This window comes from Artibeus jamaicensis, unplaced genomic scaffold, assembly GCF_021234435.1.
Source record: "Artibeus jamaicensis isolate MK-2021 breed Jamaican fruit bat unplaced genomic scaffold, CSHL_Jam_final contig_851, whole genome shotgun sequence".
Taxonomy (NCBI): domain Eukaryota; kingdom Metazoa; phylum Chordata; class Mammalia; order Chiroptera; family Phyllostomidae; genus Artibeus; species Artibeus jamaicensis.
In genome coordinates this window covers 2,573,275-2,595,963 of record NW_026521986.1, presented here as the reverse complement: position 1 = coordinate 2,595,963, position 22,689 = coordinate 2,573,275, and the positions used below count along the sequence as shown (strand labels likewise).

At 39.3% G+C, this 22,689-nt stretch overlaps 2 protein-coding genes across 3 annotated transcripts in view; one reads left to right on the top strand and one right to left on the bottom strand.

The window, feature by feature from the left end:
• LRRC9 (leucine rich repeat containing 9) overlaps nucleotides 1-15,273 on the bottom strand; it is a 103,491-nt gene extending 88,218 nt beyond the window's left edge. Inside the window, exons 1-7 of the mRNA XM_037132383.2 lie at nucleotides 15,160-15,273; nucleotides 8,919-9,000; nucleotides 8,434-8,652; nucleotides 7,183-7,323; nucleotides 6,620-6,683; nucleotides 6,251-6,321; nucleotides 1,442-1,624 (exon numbers count right to left, since the gene is read on the bottom strand). Coding sequence (XP_036988278.2) covers nucleotides 1,442-1,624; nucleotides 6,251-6,321; nucleotides 6,620-6,683; nucleotides 7,183-7,323; nucleotides 8,434-8,652; nucleotides 8,919-8,966 — 726 coding nt within the window. The 5' untranslated portion in view covers nucleotides 8,967-9,000; nucleotides 15,160-15,273. The remainder of the gene's footprint in view (nucleotides 1-1,441; nucleotides 1,625-6,250; nucleotides 6,322-6,619; nucleotides 6,684-7,182; nucleotides 7,324-8,433; nucleotides 8,653-8,918; nucleotides 9,001-15,159) is intronic.
• RTN1 (reticulon 1) overlaps nucleotides 1-22,689 on the top strand; it is a 325,732-nt gene that overhangs the window by 117,421 nt on the left and 185,622 nt on the right. The gene's annotated exons all lie outside the window — the stretch shown is intronic.

Here is a 22,689-nt window from a genome sequence, read left to right as displayed (position 1 = left end):
TGCTCAAATGTCACCTTAGCAAATCCTTTCCCAATGATGCTATATAAAATAGCTACCACCATGTCTGCTGCCCCTACCAACCACCCTGTTTTCTCCACCTTTGTTTATCTTCTCCGTAACATTTTTCACCAGCTGATATGCTAGTTGTTTCCTTTAGTTGCTTACTATCTTTTTCCTCTCAATAGAATGTGATCTCCAAGAAAGCAGGGATTGTGCCTTTTTAGGTCACTCTATACTCTCGTGCCTTTAACTGTGCCTGGAATGTGATAGGCATTTCATATTTGTTAGATAAATGAGCCAGGTAAGTAATATCACAAAGCTTATTCACCTGCTCACCTTTGTGAAAACTGCCTGATGTAAAACTACAGATAATAATGGAAATTTCAGAAATATGGTTGTCACTGAAAAGTTTTGCTGTTATTTTAGACAACATAATTGTTAGAGAAGGCATTCCTCCTTGGCCTTCCAATGATTCCAAACATCTGCTAGTAGACAAGGACCCTGGTCCTTTGCTTAATACTATGTATAAGACAGCTTACTTCTTAGATTGGGGTGGAAGGGATGATAATCTCAGTTTTGGAAGAAAGAGAGAATGGAATTTGAGAATAAATTCTCAGACTAGCAAGAGCAGAGAAACAAGTTAAGATAAAAGGATAAAGACATTCTATGTTGAGATGATGAATCAGCACAGGAAAGAATGGGAGGGCCACATGTGAGGGTATCCACGTGCTGGGCACATTCTACGTCCTCTGACAATATTTACTGTGAATAGACAAACAGGGCAGGGAGAAGTGGAAATATGTGGAGAGACTCTTGGGAAGCACGGTGACTCCCTCTGCACTCTGTACTGAAATTACGGATCCTCTGATGGCATGTCACCTGTGACTGGGGGTTCTCCACCAGCGGCAGTCCCAGCATCGTTCTCTTTAAGATTTCAGAGATCTTCATGATTTTGGCAGTGTGGGTGGTTCCACTCATACTTCCAGGGAACCACAAATCATCTTTAATTGGATTAAAATTGATCTAATCCTGACATACTGCCATCTACCACAGATACTTTCTAATTTTGATACATAAAATTTCAAACGAGAGTGGGTCACTTGTTTCATTTCTATTTTGTCTAGGCTTTATTGTTTGTATGTAGTGCTAGCTCAATTATTCTTAACACTGATGATAATCTCTCAGATTTCCTCCATTTAGTTTTATAGACATTTAAATGTTTTTCTATTATTTCACCTTTCAGCACTGTCATCCAAGTTGAAATTCTGGTACTAATGTTATTATTGGTATGTTTTTAGGTGAAATATCTAGCTCACTGGGGTGAAAGCAGAACTGGTGACAAGAACTGACAAGACAATACTACCTACCATATGTGGACACAGCCAGAAACAAGCAGTTAATTAAACTTAAGTCACAGATACCTGCATAGAGATGCACTTACATCTGCCAGTTCCTTGATCGGCTTTGCTGACACATCAAACGTGTCAAGTCTTTGAAGGCAAGGCAAGTGGTATAGTACATGTGTGGAATAATTATACAGCTGACAAACTGGGTTGGTTTTATACTGAGGATCATTCAGACATAAATCCTTTAAGCGATGAAGTCTGGTTAAGTTAGTCAGGTCCTAAAACAGCAGCAGTAATAATGTTTGATTAAATGTAACTGTCCATTTCTAAAGGGGGCTTTTGCACACTTGAGATCACCATTAATGTAATGTAATGCATTCTAATTATCTGCTTAAATATGCTAAAGTGATTTAGATGGATCAAATATTCTCTAATAAAAAACATGCTAAATATATGACGAATAGATCATTCATAATTAAATAGAAGACTCTATATAACTATGCATACAAGTTGTACTTTTAAAACAAAGGCTGAAGGACATTTACTAAATTGTACATTCCATCTAGAACCTTGGAGCCAGTCACTGGAACACACTGGCTCGTTAAGACGACGTTGCCTCCTCTGCACAGCTCCTAACGACCCCAGTGTCCCCGCTACTCCTTCACCACCCCCACCCCCACTTACCACCTACGAATGCTGCTTCCCATTTTTCTTGGCCACCAGATGTGTTCTTCTCATCCCTGCTCTATTATAATCACCATTAAATTCCTGATTATTAGTTTTAAAAAATTGTTTCTGTGAATGTCTTTTCTACCTATTAAGGACAACTAAAATCTATTTTTCTCTGGAGGGCCTCATTTCTCTCTCAACCTTTGGAGGCGGGGGGGTGGTGATAATGCACTTCCAGACTGTCTCTCCTCAAAGTCTTTTACCCTGAAGTCTCCGTTGTCTTTGGCACCTGGCCCTTGTTTCGCCCTTCAGTCTTGTTTCTTCCAATTTAAGCCCTGAGATGCTATGTTTTTGCCACACACTGAACAACCCAAAGTTTCAGAATGGACCAGACCTATCCTACTTTGAGACGCTCACTCATGCTGCTGCCTTTGAGTGGACTGGGCTTCACCCCAGTTTAACCTCTTAATTTGTCAAGACTCAACCTAAAAATCATCTTCTCTGGGAGCCTTGTTTCATCCCCCAAGCTTGGGGTAGATGCTCTTCCTGTGGACTCTTAGCCACTGGTCTTAACTTTGTTATAGAATTTATCACATCCTGCTGCCAATTGCTTGTGCATCCACAAGTCTATAAGCCATGGATCTGTATGGGCTTTGGCCGTCTGTCTACAAGCTAGGAATGGTGATTGCATTTTTAAAGTGTTGGGAAAAAAAAATCAAGAACAATACGTGACAGGCCACACGTGGCCCACAAAGCCTAAAATATTTTCTGTCTGACTTTTTATAGAAAAAGTCTGGCAACTCTTGAGATAAAGTCTTTGAGAGCAGAGTTTTGTCCTGTTTAAGAATGCATTCCCAGCACTCAGCATTTAGAACACAGTAGGCACGAAATATGTGAATTGAGTTGAATGATTATTACTTTCTTCCAGCCTCCAAGATGTCCTCATATCTTCCTCAATCATAGCATTACTAGAGTGGTCCCTGCTATGGTGGGGCTGGACTTGAAAGGATGAAATGCTAGTTAGGAGAGTCAGAATCGGAGTTAAAGAAAATCTAAACAAGAACCAGGAGACATTGGCTCTGAAGATAAAGTACAAATGCAATGGGGAAGCTGCTTGAGTAAAAGTCAGACAAGGTCAGGGAGCCAATGTGTGTCCACACTCTCTCTGAGAAGTGAGAACATGGCTTGGTGGTAGGACCTGGGGCTCTGGGCTGGGCCCATGACAGTAGCAGAACCAAGCAGTGTTGCTCTGAAAGGGAACCTTCTGGTCAGAGCTGTGCGGGGAATTGTCTGGTCAAATTCTAAAGAAGCAAAGAAGGCAAACCTCAGACTGTTCTGATAAGTAAAGACACTCTTTGATTTCTGGTGGCCATGTTGCATTTGACCATCAGTCTGGGCTAGGAAATGGTGTCTTACACAGGAACCCACCACCTACACTCAAAAGTCAGATGACACTGGAGTCATTTTTGTCACTGAAAAGTAGTGTTGCGGTACCTGATGTCGACAGAAAGGAGCGCAGAAGTTTTTCCACCATTACTAGGATAGTACCTTTTTAGGGTAGATAGAAAGATTAGAGATAAAAATTCAAGATAATATCCTAGTATGATAATAGTAAATGTTGCTGTGAATCTTGTCCAATGCTTTTATAATAAATAGCCATCATTACTATGGGGATCCATTTTAATAATAGGCCATACAGTGAATTTTCATAATAACCCTATTTTTATCCCCAGGTTGAAATAGCATAGGTTAACATAATTAAAGTGATAGTAATAATGTTAAAGTACCATATCTACTGAGTGTGTGCTGTGTGCGAGTCATTAATATTCTAAGACCTTTACATTGTTATTTCACTTAAACTCAACATTACTACTGTATTATGCTGCGTCTGGTTTGTGACAGGGCTAGAAGGGACAGATCCCTCTGTCTATGCAGCCTGTACTCTTCACCATAAAAGGCTGCCATGGCTGGCCAGGGTAGGGTAAACTCCTGTCTGACTTCCTGGCAGGGAAATCCTTACGCTGCCAGCATTCCGCCCTTATCTTCTTTAGCCTCAACTCATACTTCTTTGCCTCACTCTGTTCCAGCCACACTGTATTTCTATTTTCTTGAATTTGCTATCTTCCTTTCCACCACTTAGGTTCTTCACACTTTATGCAGAATGCTCTTTCCTTAGTAACTGCTACTCATGTCTTGTATTGTAGCTTAAACGTGGCCTCCCACAGCATCCGAATTTCTCTTTCGCAGCTCCCTCCGATTCTCCTGCTGCTGTTACTCAAATACATCCTTTGATTTCTGACCTCCACGCCTCTGTGCATGTTGTTCTTCCCACCTTAGAAGGCCTACCTCTCACTGCCTGGAAGATCCTCCCACAATGCCTGTTGAAATTCTGTTAACCTTTCAAGGTGTGACCACATCAAATATTTCCTCTTGATTTTGACCAAGAAAATAAAATGTTGTTTAAGTTTCTTTTTAAGGTGCTTATAAAATTCTGCCTCATTCCATAGCTTTTCAGTATCTTATATTCTCTGAGTAAAAGAATGCCTTTTTTAATACTGATCAATTCCAAATTATTTCTACAGTAAATTTACTCATCTTTTTTCAGTGTTGTCTAGAGGAAGTGTTAGAATATGCACCTTCAATTTGACATTGTCAAAATTATCAATGCCACGTTTTCACCCACATTATATGCCATAAATGTCTTTTTATTTTTTTTTATTTGAATGCTTGAGAAATGTTTAAGATTTATGACAAAACAGGCCAAGTTTCTGTATTCAGGAAGCTTGTATATGAGTAAGGGATGCGGATAAATGCCGAGAGGAAAAGGAGACGGGAGTGCTTCAGGGTGGGGAGGGTAATAGGGATTGTTGCTGTTTTACCTAAATTGGGCAGGAAAGGCATCATGAAGAACACAACGTTTGAACAAAATGCTGAGAGAAATGAAGAAATGATCTATGAAGATATATGGGGGAAGACCATCCCAGCAAGTGCAAAAGCCTGAAGGGGAGAGTGTGCAAGGAACAGTGAGGAGACCAGAGGGGCTGGACAGGTGTAAGGGCAGGGGAGAGTGGTAGAAGCTATGGTCAGGCAGACAGTTGGTGGTCTAGATTATTTAGAGTCTCGTGGGTCATTGTAACCACTGATTAATAGCTTTTACTCTGAAGAAGATGAGAGAAGAGTGATTTGATCGGACATATTTTTAAAGGACTGGAATGCTGTGTGAAAAACAGACTAATCATAATGATAGGGTAAACACTGGGAGGAGAAGGAATTTTTTTTTTCTTTTGCAATCTTGCAGGTTAGAGATCATGGTATCTTAAACCAGGTCAGGGTGATGCAGGTGATAAGAAAATGGTCAGATTCTGGACATATAGGCAAGGTAAGGACAATAGAATTTTCTGTTGGATTGAATGTGGGATATGAAGGAATAAGGGGAGTCAGAAAGAGCTCTAAGGATTTTGGCTTAGTTACTGGAAGAATGGAAAAGCCACTTAGAAAGCTGGAGAAGACTGCAGGAGGAGAAGGGTCCACGGAGGGAAAATCAGTTTGAGTTAAGATGGGACGCCTCTTTTTTTTTAAGGTTTTATGTATTTATTTCTATGAGAGGGGAAGGGAAGGAGAAAGAGAGGAAGAGAAACATCAATGTATGATTGCCCTTTGCATGCCCCCTACTGGGAATGTGGCCTGTAACCCAGGCATGTGCCCTAGACTGGCAATCCAACCTGGTATCGTTTGATTCGCAGGCCGGCACTCAACACAGCCACAGCAGCCAGGGCAGGAGGAGTCTTCGGTTTGGGGAGTTGTTAGGGAAAACAGGGATACCAATTTAGGAAGAGCAAGTGGGAAAAATGTATTTAAAGTCATTCGACATTATGAGATTATTTACAAAATGAATGCAGATAGAAAGGGGAAAAAAAGATCCTGGGATGGACCTGAGGCAGTCCAATTTTTAGATGTTACAAAAGGATGAATAATAAGAAAAGGTGTAGCTACAAGCATCAGAGGAAAACTAAGAGAAAGTAGTATGTAAAAGCCAAGTAGATAGTTATTTGTTTTGTTTTAATAGTGTCAGATCATTAGGGTCAATTTCGTCAACTAATACTAAAGTTTCTGGGAGTATTGGGAAGTACAAAATGATTAAATTATTTCTTAAAATGGGGCTATTTATTCCATTTTTTGAAATAAGATGGTTCATGGTCCAGGTTGGTAAATAAAAATGCATTCTACTTACATACCTTGAAAGAATATATTTGATTGCCAGAAAGGTTTAATTTTTCCAGTTGTTCATTGGGATCAAGACATCGACCTTTAATTTAAAAAACAAGGTGAAAGAAAAGTTAAGTTTCTTGTTTTACCTTCTGTTCATATCCTGTCATTTTTCTGAGCGGGGTATGGACATCATTTCTTGCGTGTAAATAACGCTAACAATAACACTGTATAATTAGTAACCACTGATTAATGGGTAATATTTTTGCACCCTATAATCATAGATTTAGAAATGCTTTCCAAAGATATCAGACAAAAAGTATGAAAGAAAGCAATGTACTTTTTATACTGATAAAATATTGTAGCATTATATTACATTCCAATGAAACAGTACATACCAATGCTGCTGATTAGATTTCCAGCAAGGTTGAGGTCATTTAAATTCTTCAAAGTTTGCAAGCCCTAAAAATTTAGACAGTATATAATTTAGGAAAAATCATTCATATTTATGTTTATAAACCATCTGATTAGTCCTCCAGGTGTTATGAGCACTGAGCACAGAAATAAGTGGGTGCCTTGATGAAGCCATCTTTGTGTCTCAGGAACCTGAGTAGAGTGATTGCAGGAGGAGGAAGCAGGGAGGGAAATGAAGAGGAAATGAGGAAGAGGAAGAGGAAAAAAGCACATCACACAGAGTGTGTTTATAATCTTAGGCAAGTTGTATATAAAACTTCTCTAAACCTCTTTTTTTAAACCCCCAAAGAGGAAATAATACTTTATCTCTCAGGCTTGGTGGGAGGAGTAAAGAAAATAACATATATGAAGTTCTCTATGTTAGCTCTTCTTAACGACAATAACTAATCACAAATATTTTGGCTCTTAAGCATAATATGATCTTGGACATTCTGATTTAAAATCCAAAGTAGTAATTAAGTTTACACATACAGTGAAATTATCTTACCTCAATATGTTTAATTGTATTGTGGTTCAGCCAAAGAACTTCCAATTTCAATAATTTCTCTAAATTTTCTATTTTGGAAATTTTATTATAATATAAATATAGTTTTTCTAAATTTCTACATTCTCGAAGACCTCCAATTTTCTGGTAAAAAAAAAAAGCAGTCTAAGTAGTGTTAGGTTACATTTTGCCATAAAACCTTTTATAAAGTAGATATTAAGTATAATTTCTTTTAAAGATCACAATGTTTTGCAAAGTCAATATGCAGTAAAATTAAATAAAAATTTTTAAAGATTTTATTTATTTATTTTTAGAGGGGGAGGGGAGGGAGAAAGAGGGAGAGAAACATCAGTGTGTATTGCCTCTTGTGCACCCCCTACTGGGGACCCGGCTTGCAACCCAGGCATGTGCCATGACTGGGAATCTAACCAGCCAGTGACCCTTTGGTTTGCAGGCTGGCACTCAAATCACTGAGCCACACCAGCCAAAGCCAAAATTAAATACATTTTTATAAGAAAAATATATAATCTCTCCACCTAAACACAACTATTTTCGATTTCATATTCTCTTTAAATTACTCCTATATCTAATTTTATATGATTATAATAATAATGCCTATAGAGTTTTATGTTTTTTAAACTTAAGACCATCTAAAATGTTTTCATAATTTTTGAATTATAATATTTAATAATTACATATATTCCATAAAGTTTATAATCATTTTCTTTAAAATAACCCTATATTTGGCATATTCATATTTAAAATTTTTAGCTATTATAAATAATACTGCAATAAATAATCATGCATACGTTTGTTTTCTGCTGATGAATTTCTCTAGGACAAAATCTTAGAATAGAGATTTCTGAGTCAAATGGTATGTAGGTATCTTTGACTCTTCATAGATTCTATAATATTGTTTTTCAATATAAATGTTGAACTGATTTCATTACTAAGCAATACTAAGTATTGTTTGTCTGATTTGATTACTAAACAGTAGATATGTCTATGTTTTAATTCTTTATTTCTATTTTTCCCATGTATAAATTTATTTCTATCTGTTATCCACTTATCTGATTTTGTTTTGTTTTACTGGATCAAGGGTTTTATTGCAATTCATCCTATTTGGTCTCCTTTTCCCCCTTATCTGTTTTGATCCACATCTCAAGAATATATTTCAATGGATTATTTTCCAAAGCCAAAGAATTCACTATGAAGTATTTCATGTGAAGTTATATGAGGTAACTTTAGACTTACCTCTAGACAGCATTCAGCAATCCAAAGTTCTCTGAGTTGCAAACAAGTCTCTAATCCTGAAATTTCTTTTATATCTTGAGCAATGATTGTGAGACTTGTTAAGTTAGGAAACAGTGATAATCCGACTATACGGGGATACCCTGAGAAAAACATCTCCAGTTTCGACGTATCTGATCCTTCTTGCACAACCATCTCATAAGATAAACCATTGCATAAACACTGTTTTCAAAAAAGAAACTGGATTATTACCTATTTAAAATAATAAAAAATTATATTTTGCAGTTAGAAATTATAAACTGTCAATGGCACTGATACCAGGTTTTACACTCACAAGAAGGAATATTGTACCATATATATAATTTTCCTCTGATGCCAAAGGTCACACAGTAGAAAAAATCTCTAGGTGAGCTCTAGAAAGGGCTATAAAAAAATTCCATTTAATATTCTTGCAAATGTGGATGAAAATAAATTTGACTTTAACTCACCAATTCTTTAATGGTTTCTTCTTGGTTTAAGTTTTCACATTCAATCATCTTCCATTAAAAATAAGGGTCATAGTAATATTGTCTATTAAGGAAAATAAAAAATTAAAATTAATATGAGAATTAATGTTATTCCACCTTAGGTGCAACTATTTACCTATGGCTTGAAATCTTTGCACAGTACATTACCAAGTATCTCTTAGAAAGTTATTTTTTATTCTGAATTTAATTGTCTCTTCATGACTCCTTCCCATTTGTTACCATTTTACCCCCTGGGTTCAAGTAAAATAAATATAATTTTCTTCCACATTATGAGCCTAATTTACTACTTGAAGAAAACAGTCATCTCTCAGCTACACCCTTCCCTTTCCCAAGTTCATGTCTTTTAGTTCCCTAAGTATACTTAGAGAGCAAGGAAAAGAGTCCTCAGTGCGTAGTGACATAATCTGGCATGGCAATAAATGTTATAAATGTTTTTTTAAAATGAACTAGCTAACTTCTTCATATTAGATGATATGAACTAAACAATACCTAAATAGATTCAATAAAACCCAGTTTTTCATAATTTTAAATATTTTCATTAGATTTTTACAGACATATACTATTTTTAAAAATATAGGAATCCTGGTTTTAATATTATGACATGACAGAGCAAGAAGTAGAAATGGCCTGGCTCGTGTAGCTCAATGGATTGAGCACAGGCCTGCGAACCACACGATCACAGTTCGATTCCCAGTCAGGGCACATGCTTGGGTTGCAGGCCAGTTCCCAGCAGGGGACTCACGAGAGGCAACCATACATTGATATTTCTCTCTTTCTCTCCTTCTCTTCCCCTCTAAAGATAAATAAATAAAATCTTTAAAAAAAGAAGTAGAAATGTTATATATTGTGACCTCACTTTTTACAGTAATAATTCCCTCACAGATACATGTGTATATGTGTATACATACATACATATGTATATGCATGTGCATTTATAACTATGCAAAGAAGAAAATGTGGAAAGATACATACTAAGTTGTTAACACAACTTATTATAGGTGCAGGTGAAAGTTGATGTAGTTATAGAGGCGAGCTGGGTTAGATGGGGCTAGATCTAGGCAAAAATAGAAAAGAAAAAACCCATACTTGTAAAAAAGCATATTTAGTATTGTATAGCATGAATATATAACCATTTAGACATTTGGACTGTTTCCAGTTTGGAGTTAAATAGAGCTTCTCTGAACATTTTTGTCATAAAGATATACATTTCTACTGGGTTTATTCCTACAACTGAGATGAGAAAGAAATTATTGTTTCTGCCAACACAGATGATTCTTACAAACACAACGTTGAACAAAGAGGAAGCCATACAATACGTATACACCGAGTGACTCCATTCATATAAAATTTGAAAACAACTAATTTCTGATATCGGGAGTCAGGACAGTAGTTACCTTTCAGGGCTGAGTGACTAGGAGGAGGCAACATGAGTTTTGGAGGTGCTGCTGAAGATAGATTTCTACATTTGGGTGCTAGTTAAAGGGGTATGTTCCCTTTGAGAAAGAAAGAGTAGATTCCTAAGATATGTTATACTTATATGAAATTCTACTTAAATGTTTATTTAAAAAGCATTTATATGCCCACGTTTATTCATTTATGCAAAGTAATGTAGGAAGTGAACCATGAAGATACATGGGGGAAGAATATCCCAGCAAGTACAAAGGACCTAAGGTACATTCAAGAAACAGTGAGGAGACCAGAGTGGCTGGAATGGAATGAACAAAGAGGACAACAGTACAAGCTAGAGGAATTATACATAAATTAACATTTTAAGGCAAAGAGAAATGATGGCTAGAGTCCATGTAGTTACCTAACTTCTCTTTCCAAATCCCACTGGCGTAACTAGGGAAATATGAAAACAAGAAAGAAATGTGTAGCAGTGCTAGGAAATATTGATTCCCAAAAATATTGAGAAAGGTCTTTTAAATGAAAATAAGGCAAGTGGCATCAGACTGAGAGAAAAGCCCATCAGCACAAACCAGCCCAAAGTCCAATGTATGAGAGACAGAAGTTTTACAAAATTATTGAAAAAAAAATTTCCCCAGCTTAGAGCAGCAGTGGTTGGGAAGAAAGTGGCTGTGGCCATCCAAAGGGACCAAATCAAAGGATTTTGAGACCTACATTATAGAACTGCACACAGTCTGTATTTGCAGTCAGGCTTTCTAAGCTGGGGACATCGTTCCATCGTGCTGAGTTGAGGAGGTGAGTGAACCCAGCCAGCAAGACAAGTAAGTTAGTATCTGGGCAAAGAACTGAAGGAAATGAGAGTGTGAGCGATGAGAAAACCTGGGGAAATACATCCAGGCAGAGGGAAGAACAAATGCAAAAAATGGGATGAGAGTATGTTTGGCAAACTTGGTATGTTTACCAAATAGCACGGGAAATGGAGTCTGGCAGGACATCAGAGAGGCCTTGCAGGGCCAGGTCATGTGCTGGCCTGTGAGGATATCCTTGTGAGGATATTGGATTTTATTATGTGTAAGACAGAAAGCCATATGAGGATTTTGAGTGGAAGAGTAACATGAGCTGTCTTAAGTTCTGAAAAAGATCACTCTAGCTACTCTGTTTAAAATAGACTTGTAGGGGTCAGGGGCAGAAGCAAGGAGACCAGTTAAGGGATAGTTGTAATACTATAAGTGAGAGAGGACGATGTTTGGAGTAGGGTGGTAGTAGTTGGGAATGATGAGTAGTTAGATGATGGGCCTATACTGAGGGTAATACTGATCATTCTTTGGTTCCAATTGGCAATTGTCTTATATAGCCCATTCTTGGGCAATTTCAAGTTATTACAGCATAGACTGCAGAAATGGCCAGGCAAGGGAGCACTTAGCAAGGAACAATCTGAAAGAATTAAGCTATCCCATTAGAGGCCAATACAGAGACATAGGCCACAGTCTCCCCTCCCTAGGCTTATTCAGATGGCCCAAAGTAAGGGAGGGCTTGTAGCACCTGTTCTCACCAGAAGAGAAGCCCCTACCTTTTGGGTTAATGTCTGTGAACACCAGAGGCAAGTCTGCCTTCCCACCATCCCACAAGGGATAAAGCCTGCCCTCAATATCTTCAGTCACCAAAGGGTAATCCAAGGTATATGGTCTATGTCCAAGGTATCCATCAGAAGAAATTAACTGTTCCCTATGTTATTCATTAAATTATAACATGTACCTGAGTGTAGTGTTGGACTTTCCAATCTGTGCTCTTTCTCAGCTCTATTTCTATAGGATTGCCCTGTTTTAATTGCCATGATTTATATTGTGAATTCCCACATCATATTCTGTTTTGGAAATTTCCTGGCTATTCTTTAATATTTATTTTCCAAATAAGATTTATCATTATTTTGAATTTGGTTTTTAAAAATTTACATGGGGTTTTGAGACTCCAGGGTAAAGATTAATTTAGGAAGAACTTCCATCTTTACAGTACTGAGTCTTCCTCGAGAATAAGGTATAGCTCTCCATTTATTTAAGAAGCCTGCTTATTCATGATGGAGAAGTGTGCATATGTAGGAAACTAACTTAACCTTGCATTCACCTTGTTTTCCCTTCATAAATACCCTTGTTTAGAAAAAAATTGCTGTAATTCATAGTTAGTTAGCAAAACAAAATTTAATTTTAAAATTCCAAAGTCTTTAATTTCCAAAATTAAATCTGAATTAAATCTTGGACCTTCCAGGGTTCAAGGAAGTGGGCTCAAGTGGGAATCACAGCTTCCAGAGAACGCTTCTGATTCCATCAAGACATGCTGGCCAGCCTGCACTCACTCTGCTACGCTTTGGGAAAGCTCCTTTCAGGGCCTGCCCAGCTCTGAGACCACAGGTTTTCTCTTAGTCCATCCAGGGAACCAGGAACCACCAGAGGCCCTTATAGCTTTCACCCTTCAAATCTCAAATCTTTGACTCAGTCACCTGTTCCTGCTGTTCTGGAATGCCGCTGGAAGATTTCACATAACCAGCATGGAGTGGAAGTCACTACAAATGCAAGTCCTCTAATTTCAGCTAGATCTTCAACAATAGACATTTTGTATTTTCCTCTTCAACTTCCTTTGCTAGGGAGAGTAGGACTAGAACTCCAGATTTGGGACTATTCTAAACTCCCACTGTTCTTCACAAGTTCTCTCTCTCAGCAGATTCTTCACAGAGAACAGTGATGCCATCATACACTCATTTCTTATATTCTCTCTCCTCCTAAAAATGTACTTCTCTTCCTGACTCCTGACTTAGTAAAGGTATTCTTCCTCTTGTCCAAAATGAGTCTTCCTAGTTAGTACTAAGCCCATCCTCTTAAGTCTCTTTTGGAATTTTGCTCTGTCAACCTTTTTCTTCTTTCTCACTTGTTCTCATCTTTTCTTCCTTAGGGCCTCCTTTTCTTTCCATATATGAATGTTAGGTGGTTCCTAACTTAAAAAACAAAGAAACAACAAACTCTCCTCCTGCCTATATTCTATGAATAGTTGGTTTTAGGTACCTTCACAGAAAAAAATTTAGCCATTAGCAATACTTACTGCCTCCATTCAGTTCTCAGCTCACTGCACTCTTATTGGGGACATTGCAGGCCACTACACTTTCTTTTACCAAGGTCAACAGTTATCTAATGGCCAAAGACACTAGGCATGTTTCAGCTCTCAACTTAACTTGGCTTTGACAGGGCATTTGACAATATTGGTGACTCGCTTCTTTAAATTTCCCCCTTTGGTTTAATTTTTTCTCCTTGGCTTCTCTCTGCTTGTTATTTCACGCCTACTTTTCTGATCAATTATTTCCTTCTTTGTGAACATTACCGATCTGTATCTTCCTCTTCCCTGAGCAACAAATCTAACTACGCACATGGAAAGCTCCATCTGAATGTGCCACAGGCATCTCAAAAACTGAACTCATTATATTTTCCAGACAGCCTGCTTCTCCTAAGGTATGCCTCCTCTTGGTAAATGACATCACCCATCTAGTCATCAATCATCCAAGTCAGAAACCTGGAACTTACTCTCAATCACTCTTTTACTCTTTCTCCTATGCTCACTCGCTCATTAAATCCTTCTGTATATAGGTCTTAAATGTCTATAAAATGTTTTCCTCCTCTCCGTTCCAGTTGCCTCTTCCTTGGTTCTGGCCCTCGTCATTTCACCTTAATTGGATGCCCTTCCTATGCAAATCCATCGATCCTCTACACAGCTGTGACTGTCAGCCTCCTGAAAGGTACATGTGCTCACCCTGGTGCCCTTGGGAGGTATTCATGGTGTCTGTGCTCTGACTGCTGCCTATGTCTCAGGCTCATCAATCACAAACTCCCCAGACTTTGGCCACCCCAGGCTTTGGCCACAGCTACATTTCTCTGAACAGGCTGGGGCATTTGTATATTTTGGCATATACTGTTTCCCTAACCTAAAATGTCTTTTTGCCTTGATTTTGTGGCATACTCTGTGCATCCTTAAAGATGTAAATCAAAGATTTTCTATGTGAAGACTTTCTCACTGTAATATAATCATTTTCTTCCTTGTGATTCCAGTTAAGGCCTGCATGTATACCCTATATAAGTGGGGTCTCCTTGTATTCTGATGCTTGCAGGTCTTTCCTTGCTATGAGGTTACATACATGCTCATTGAAGGCAGGGACGATGATCTTATCACAGTATCTGGCACCATGTGTGTGCCAGATACTTCCTGTACATGATCACTCAGAGCATAATAATAATTAGAGTGTAAAAGACCATGTTTCTGTCTGCCATGAAAGCTGGGTAGGGTGTCATTCTAAGAACGTCAAATTTCTTTTCTACAAACTAGAAGCCCTGTATGGTCAAATTGTTTCCTCCCTTGGGTACACAGTGATCAGAATCCATCCATTATCATTGAAGGGCCAAATACCCGAGCGGCTGGAGGTAGGCAGTACAAGTTTGGCCGAGGAGCACTGGGTTCTCTCTGGCCAGTACCTGCACCGGTGCAAGTATAGGCTGCACCAGTGGCTGTGGGCCACCCTCCTTTTCCTTCTCCCCCTAAGCCTTTGCTCTGGTGACAGTCGGTCTTGGATAAAGCCACACCATTGTCTCTCATTATTATCTCCAATGCGCCATTCCCAGGCCCTGGGACCTAAACTTTGCTTCTCTCCTGCCTTCCTCTTGGTGTGGCTGGAGACAAAACGGACCTAGGGGAGCAGAGACTCTGAGGGCCAGGCTAGACGTAAAGTATGCCCGAAGGCCACCAGGTGACAGACACTCACCACATCCCAAAGAGAAGAAGGATTCCGAGGCAATCGAGGCAGAGCAGGGTCCAGAGCTGACTCCGACCTCTCAATCCCAGTCTAGAAAGCAGCAGACGCGACACCCTCCCTAGCTCTGGGCCTAGTGTGTGCACGCTACCTAGTGGTTGCCTAGGAAACCCGCTCACTGTCCCTGACAACCTCCGGTTGGGGAGCGGGAAGAAAGGGGCGGGGAAAGCAGCAGCCCTTGGTTCTGGATCACGTGGCGGCAACCTCCAACCAATCGGCAGAGGCAGGGGTCCACCCGGAAGACCCCGCTGGTGCTCCTTGGAAACGGTGGCCTGCTCCCTTACCGCAGGTTTTTTCGTGGTCTTATGCGTCTTTTCACCTGCTTTCGCCTTCGGAGAACAGGATTGGAAGCAGCGACTTGTGGGCACTGTGGCGGAGACCTAGTGGTTGCCTTCTCATGTCCTGGTTTTCTCCCATTGAAAGTCTTTGACCCTTGGGGCGTGGAAGCCCAGAGCCTCGCTGCATTGGGTCCCCAAAGCATTATGCTGTGATGTCACAAGGAGGCCCTACGACCAGGACAGTCCCTCATCTCCCCGCTGCGCGGGCTCCCTTTGCTATCTACCCGGGACTGCTGCCCGCAGCCGCTGAGCGCAGATGGAGCCGAACCGAAGGATGGTGCAGGCCCGGGTTCCCTTCGCTAAGAGATGGGCCCTCCCAGTCAGTGTCTTCTTGTTCTCGGACAGGCTTTTGAGGGTTTTGGTTTTTTTTTTTTAAGTATTCTACAATGTTCAGGGGAATATGCATATATATTTACAAAATAAAGTAAAATTTCAAGAGGGAAAGGGAGGAACTTTTAAAAGAGTAGGCAGAAGGGCTGAGAAATGAACTTAGCACAATAAAAAGCAAATCGAAGTAACAGCAGCTCTCCTTTCATTCTCTAGATCCGCTCAGTCCAGTATGGTAGCCACTAGCCACAGCCACGTGTGGCTCTTGAACACTTGAAATGTGGCTAGTGCTAACTGAGATGTCAAAACATGTAGTATTTTGAAGACTTAATTTAAAAAAATAAAGCATTCTTGTATTGATTGTGTTGAAATTACAACATTTTAAATATATTGGGTTAAGAAAACTATTATTAAGATTCCTTTTTAAAAGCGGTGATTAGAAAATTTTAAGTTACATGTGTGAAATATGCTTCTGTTGGACAGCGCTACTATATTTTTTGTGGTTCACTTGGTTTGTGTAGAATATTTATGACGTCAAGTTCATGCTCACAGTGTCTGCAGTGCTCATGTCCATCACCAGAGGGCCACCTCATTCAATAGACTATAATTTTAAATTGCTTTCTTAAGAAAATTATAGCAGTGCAGATTTTAAAAATGTTTCCATTAATCTAACAACTACCAGCAATTCAACATATCTGTCATGATCCAATTAATATTGACTGTTGTAAACATAAACATAGAAAAAATAGTTTTTTCCTCTATATTTCCCCCAAAGGACTTTCAGTTTTTGTTATTAATTAATAAATTAAAATAAATCAATTAAAATGCTTGTGGTTTGTTTATAGGTTTAAAAAATACCAAGGAAATATGGTACATATTTTTACTTTTAACATTATCTTCTTTGAAAGTCTAGTTGAACAATATGGCCTGTCTGGGCAAATTTTTATCTTAGCATAAGAAAACTGGATAATAATAGTTTAGAGATCTAACCATTTAGATTAAGAAGTTGGATCAGAAGTCAAGTAGGTGAATCATCTTCATCAGATGTCTCTTCTGGGGGGATGCACTTCTTTTGGATAAAAAGTATAGTGATTATCATAGTATAGTATTACAAATCTGTTGTGACTTTTCTAACCAGTACAAGACTGGAAGAGGGCTAACACACAGTTTTCTTCATAATAAGAAATTTCTAAGTTGAGCTTAAGGATTTGGCAAGCCAGCAATTAAGTCAGAGTCCCTGTATCACTGTAGACCGAGAACACTGGTGACTTGCCAAATTTGGGCCCAAGTCATTCCTAAAGGAAGAATGCTGTTGACATATTCCAGATGGTGTTTGTAGCAAAAGGTGGTTCCAGTTAAAAGCAATAGGAAGAATACAAAACAGTAATCAATCTTGTTAACCTCCTTTTATCACTTTAAAATTTATGACATGGGCCCTGGCTGGTGTAGCTCAGTGGATTGAGCACAGGCCTGCAAGCCACTCGATCACAGTTCGATTCCCAGTCAGGGCACATGCCTGGGTTGCAGGCCAGTTCCCAGCAGGGGACTCATGAGAGGCAACCATACATTGATATTTCTCTCCTTCTCTCCTTCCCTTCCCCTCTAAAGATAAATAAATAAAATCTTTTAAAAAATTTATGACATGGCTTTATGTGTCTGTTCAGAAACAATGGAAGTGAAACCACTAGAAGTCAAGGAAACAAACATTGTAAGTGAAATAAGACTTCATTTATCTCTCTGTTCATACACCTAGAAAAAGAACAAACGTATAAATTTAATCTATTTATGGTTAAAGGTATCTTGGATCTGAAAACAATTGGGAAGGTATATTACCACTGATTACAACGAACTTACTGGTCACTGCCTGATTTAAAAAAGAATCATTTAAACAAATTAGAGGTGACTTTACAGACATAAATAAGAAAATCTTAAGTTGCATTATAATTTATTAATTAAAACCTTTTAAATTGTTCAATTTATTTCCCAAAAACCCCTGTGCTTCTTGGTAGTGAACTTTGGAGGCATTCAAATTACAAGTTGGCTTTCTAATGCCCTTAAGTTTAATTCCAGAGAACCAAAAGTCTGGAGATTTCAAAGGCTAATTCAATTTTTATATTCTTGTTGACATTTGATCCAAAAGCAAATAAATACTGGCAGTCAATGATTTCATTAGATTATCTGTGAAAACTCTATGTCCCATATTTGAATTTGACATATCACACACACAAATGAATGCAGCACAACTTGGGGTTTACTTGGACAGTGGAAGAGATGCCATATTTTGCCCTGTATAATGTGCCCTTTTTTACCCAAATATTTGAGGGAAAAACAAGGATGCACATTATGTATGGGTATAGTGATCCCATGTATTATGCACACAAAAACTGTGGGTGTGCATTATACATGACAAAATACAATAATTATGTGGCACTTCTAAGGTCATCAGCAGAGGTCCTCTTATTATTAATGTCTGGCAGTTAATATATGCATATATCATTCAGTTAAAAGTTAGGAGTTGCTCTGAAGTAAAGTTTTAATTAGACCAACAGAATGCTATTTCTAATGGGTCTATCTAAAAATGTTAAATAATCTTTGTCCACGAATAGCTTTTCTTAAAAGGCAGCCAGCATGGAATTATAATGAGGCACTGACTCTCAGACAACATAACCTCCTCATTTTACCATCTCTTTTATATATTTGCATGTAGCTCTAAGGTTGCAAATTGAGAGACAGTGAATTTAAGCAGAGATGATAGTTTTAATTCACTAGAGAGCTGACCAGTTCTTTATCTGGAGAATTCTTTCCTCTTTCCCTCCTTGTCTTTTTTTAATAGTATATTTTATTGATTATGCCATTACAAGTTGTCCCATTCCCCCCCTTCATTTCCCTCCACCCTGCACACCCCCTCCCACCCACATCCCCCCTTTAGTTCATGTCCATGCGTCATAAGTCCTTTAGCTTCTACATTTCCCATACTACTCTTGCCCTCGCCCTATTTTCTCCTCACCATCTATGCTACTTATTCTTTCTACCCTCTCCCCCACCTCTCCTTCTCCCACTCCCCTGTTGCTAACCCTCCATGAGATCTTCATTTCTATGGTTCCGCTCCTGATCCAGCTGTCTGCTTAGTTTGCTTTTGTTTTAGGTGTGATTGTTAATAACTGTGAGTTTGCTGTCCCTTCACTGTTCATATTTTTTATCTTCTTTTTCTTCAATAAGTCCCTTTAACATTTCATATAATAAGGGCTTGCTGATAATGAACTCCTTGAACTTGACCGTATCTGAGAAGCACTTTATCTGCCCTTCCATTCTAAATGAAAGCTTTGCTGGATAGAGCAATCTTGGATGTAGGTCTTTGGATTTCATGACTTGAAATACTTTCCAGCCCCTTCTTACCTGTAAGGTCTCTTTTGAGAAATCAGCTCACAGTCTGATGGGAACTCCTTTGTAGTGACTGTACCCTTATCTCTTGCTGCTTCTAGAATTCTCTCTTTCATTTTAATCTTAGGTAATGCAATTATGATGTGCCTTGGTGTGTTGCTCTTTGAGTCCACTTCTTTGGGACTCCCTGAGCTTCCTGGACTTCCTGGAAGTCTATTTCCTTTGCCAGATTGGGGAAGTTCTCCTTTATTATTTGTTCAAATAAGTTTTTCACTTGTTGCTCTTCCTCTTCCCCTTCTGGCACCCCTATAATTCGGATGTTGGAATGTTTGAATATGTCCTGGATGTTCCTAAGCTTCTCTTCATTTTTTTGAATTCTTGTTTCTTCATTCTTTTCTGTTCGTTTGGTTGTTTTTTTCTTCCTTCTGGTCCACTCCATTGATTTGAGTCTTAGTTTTCTTTCCATCATTACTGGTTCCCTGTGCATTTTGCTTCATTTCACTTAGTGTAGCCTTCATTTTTTATCTAATTTGCAACCAAAATCAACTAGTTCTGTGAGCATCCTGATCACCAGTGTTTTGAACTGTGTATCTGATAGGTTGGCTATCTCCTGGTCACAAAAGTATTGGCTCTGAGGCTTTGATTTGTTCTGTTTGAGCCATAATTCTTTTGGTGAGGTCGGGCCTGTTAAGTATGAGGGGTGGAGCCTTAGGTGTTCACCAGGTGGGGCAACTCAGTGGCAGGGTTATAATGCTGTATGTGGAGGCAGGGTCAGAGAGGGAGCAATGGTCCTTGCTCCGCTCTCTCTCTCTCAGATTTCAGTCTCTTCTACCACTTCCCACAAGCAAGTTGGGCCCTTCTGGTGCTGGTTCTTGGGTGGGTGGGCTTGTGTACATTCTAGGACCCTGTGGGTCTCTCCAATAAACTCTCCTGTGAGGCTGGGAGTCTCTCCCGACACCTCAGCCCCGACAAGTGTTTTCAATCAGTGCTTTTAGGCTTTATTTCCCATCTCTGGGACCCTGGTTTGCCTGGTCTGTCTCACTGCTGCATGCTTTTGCCTGGTTTATCTACACGTGAATGTGTGACTGCGGTTAGCCAGAGGCCTTGTACACCTCACTGGGTCTGTTCATTTTCTCCCCATGCCTGGGATCTGCTAGCCCCACGCCACCAGGTCTGTCATCCATTGTCTTTTCCTGCCTTGACCCCTCTTTGCCAGCCACCGACTCCATCCCTCTCACTGGTGTGGATGAATGGTTGTTGAACTTCAGTTCAATTTTCTGTCTGTTCTGGTTGTGATTTTGTTTCTAAATCTTTGTTGTCCTTAATTTTGATTGTGTGAGGAGGCAGTGTTTCCACCTACGCCTCTATCTTGGCCAGAAGTCCTCCCTCCTTTTTTGTGTGTGTCTTTTATTTACATCTCAAACTCAGAAAATTGATTGTATTTCTCAGGTCACAGCACATTTTCATAATTTCTCCACGTAAAACTCTTGTCATAGTTAATCTCCAATTTTTTTCTCTAGTCCTACCTCCACTCCAACCATGGGTACAAATTTAATAAACCTTGGCTTCTGCATTTATCTTTGTACCTGTCTTTGTACATTAGCTTGACGTATCTGTCAGCGTGGCCTTTACTAGGTTAGCTTGTTCCTTGGAATTTTTCTGTCACTGCCCTCTTTCTGCCATAGCTGCCTTCAGTATCTCTGAACCCCCTGAGTCTTAGCTCTTCTGGCACTGTACTGTCTGTAAATATCCGACCAGCTACCTTCTATTATTAATTGCTCTCAGCTCTACCAGTTCTTTCTGGGTTCTTAGCTACAAACACTTCTCCCTGACCTACCTGACTACCTTGCCCGTGACTAGCTGCTCTCCACTGTCTCCGATTGGCCTAGTGTACTCTGATCTTGGTGCCATGAAGGACTTAGGGCCAACAAACTGATCTTTGGCTTAATCTTTGGACAATTTGGTGCTGTTCTTAGTTGTATTGGCCTGTTTTTGTCATTGAAAACATGTCCCAAATAATGCTTTGAAGCCTTATGGTGCTTTAATGGTGTTCAAGGACCTTTCCTCTCCCATATCATATGACTTTGAGTGGTTGGAAGGGGCAAGAGATGGGGAATGGTAAACTTGTGGAATAGGTTTGTAAAAATGCTGAGTCAGGGCTGAGTTAGAAAGGATGCTGCTACCCTTACAATTTTTAATTTTTAGTGGATGTAAGAATAACTTAAGGTACTTATTTAAATTATACATCTTTGAGCCCATTTCTAGTGGATCTGACTCAGTAGATCTGGGGTAGGGTTCAAGGAACAAACCTGTTAAGCTAGAAAGTCAAGTGATTCTGATGTAGTTGGTCTCTAGCCCATGCTTTGAGAAAATATTCCTCTATGGTGTGTTCAGAACATATGCTTGGGGGAGGAAAGACTCTAATAGTCTGGGTATACTAGAATAGATGAAAGATGGATCATCTTTGTGGTTTTCAAATGCCTTTTAGGTCATTTGTGGTGCTTGGCTTGCTTTTATTAAGCATTTTGGTAAGTTTGGAAGTCAGGATAGAGAAACATGGAAAGAACTATATATATCATACATACATATCACAATATTCTACAAACCCCAAAAGTATTAGAGACTGTTGGAGCTTGGTGGCCTAACCTAATCCTGTATAACATAACATTGAATGTCTTGAGAGAAGATAATTCCAGAGAATTGACCTTTACAGTCTCATATTTGGATTGAGTCAGCTCAGAAAAGGGTGAGTATTGCTAGGAACAATTCAGGATTGTACAAGTGAGTGGGCCAGGTCACTGGAGTTGTGTGACCACCATCCAGAGTATGATTGTACTCCAATTCAACATGCACCAAAAGATAGTGTACCTCAGATGGGGCACTGTCACAGGTGGTCAGAAGAAAGTCTCAGAGTATCTTCATCACCATATTCTGGGAGGGGTGAACATGCTCTATAGGAAGTGGGCTCCTAGAAACAGGATGGTAGCTTTAGTGGTACTACAAGTATAGTTTTGAAACTTCCAGCATATCTCAGGAATGCTTTTCTTGGCTGCAGGAAAACCATAGGCATCGTAGGGGAGCGAAATGCCAGCTGAGGCAGACCGCAAATTCTGAAACCTATGGGAAAAAGTGGGATATATAATACACTCGGGTATAGTCTTTTAGTGACACTGAATAGTTATTATGGGTAGTTAATTCTCAAGGTTGGCCACCAGTGGTTTTAATTTCAGTGGGGCAGTGATGGCTGCTGCAGTGTGTGGCTCCTGAGGATTCCACATAGAATGCAATGAGCATGGAGCTTTGTGGAATATTTTAATATAGTAACATTGGGAGCAATATTAGGTGGAAATGGATGTGGTCCCTAGTTATCAGCCCCAGTTTATAGTTCCTGAAGCTTCTTAGGTTGGTTGAACTTGTTGGGTGATAGATGAAGGTG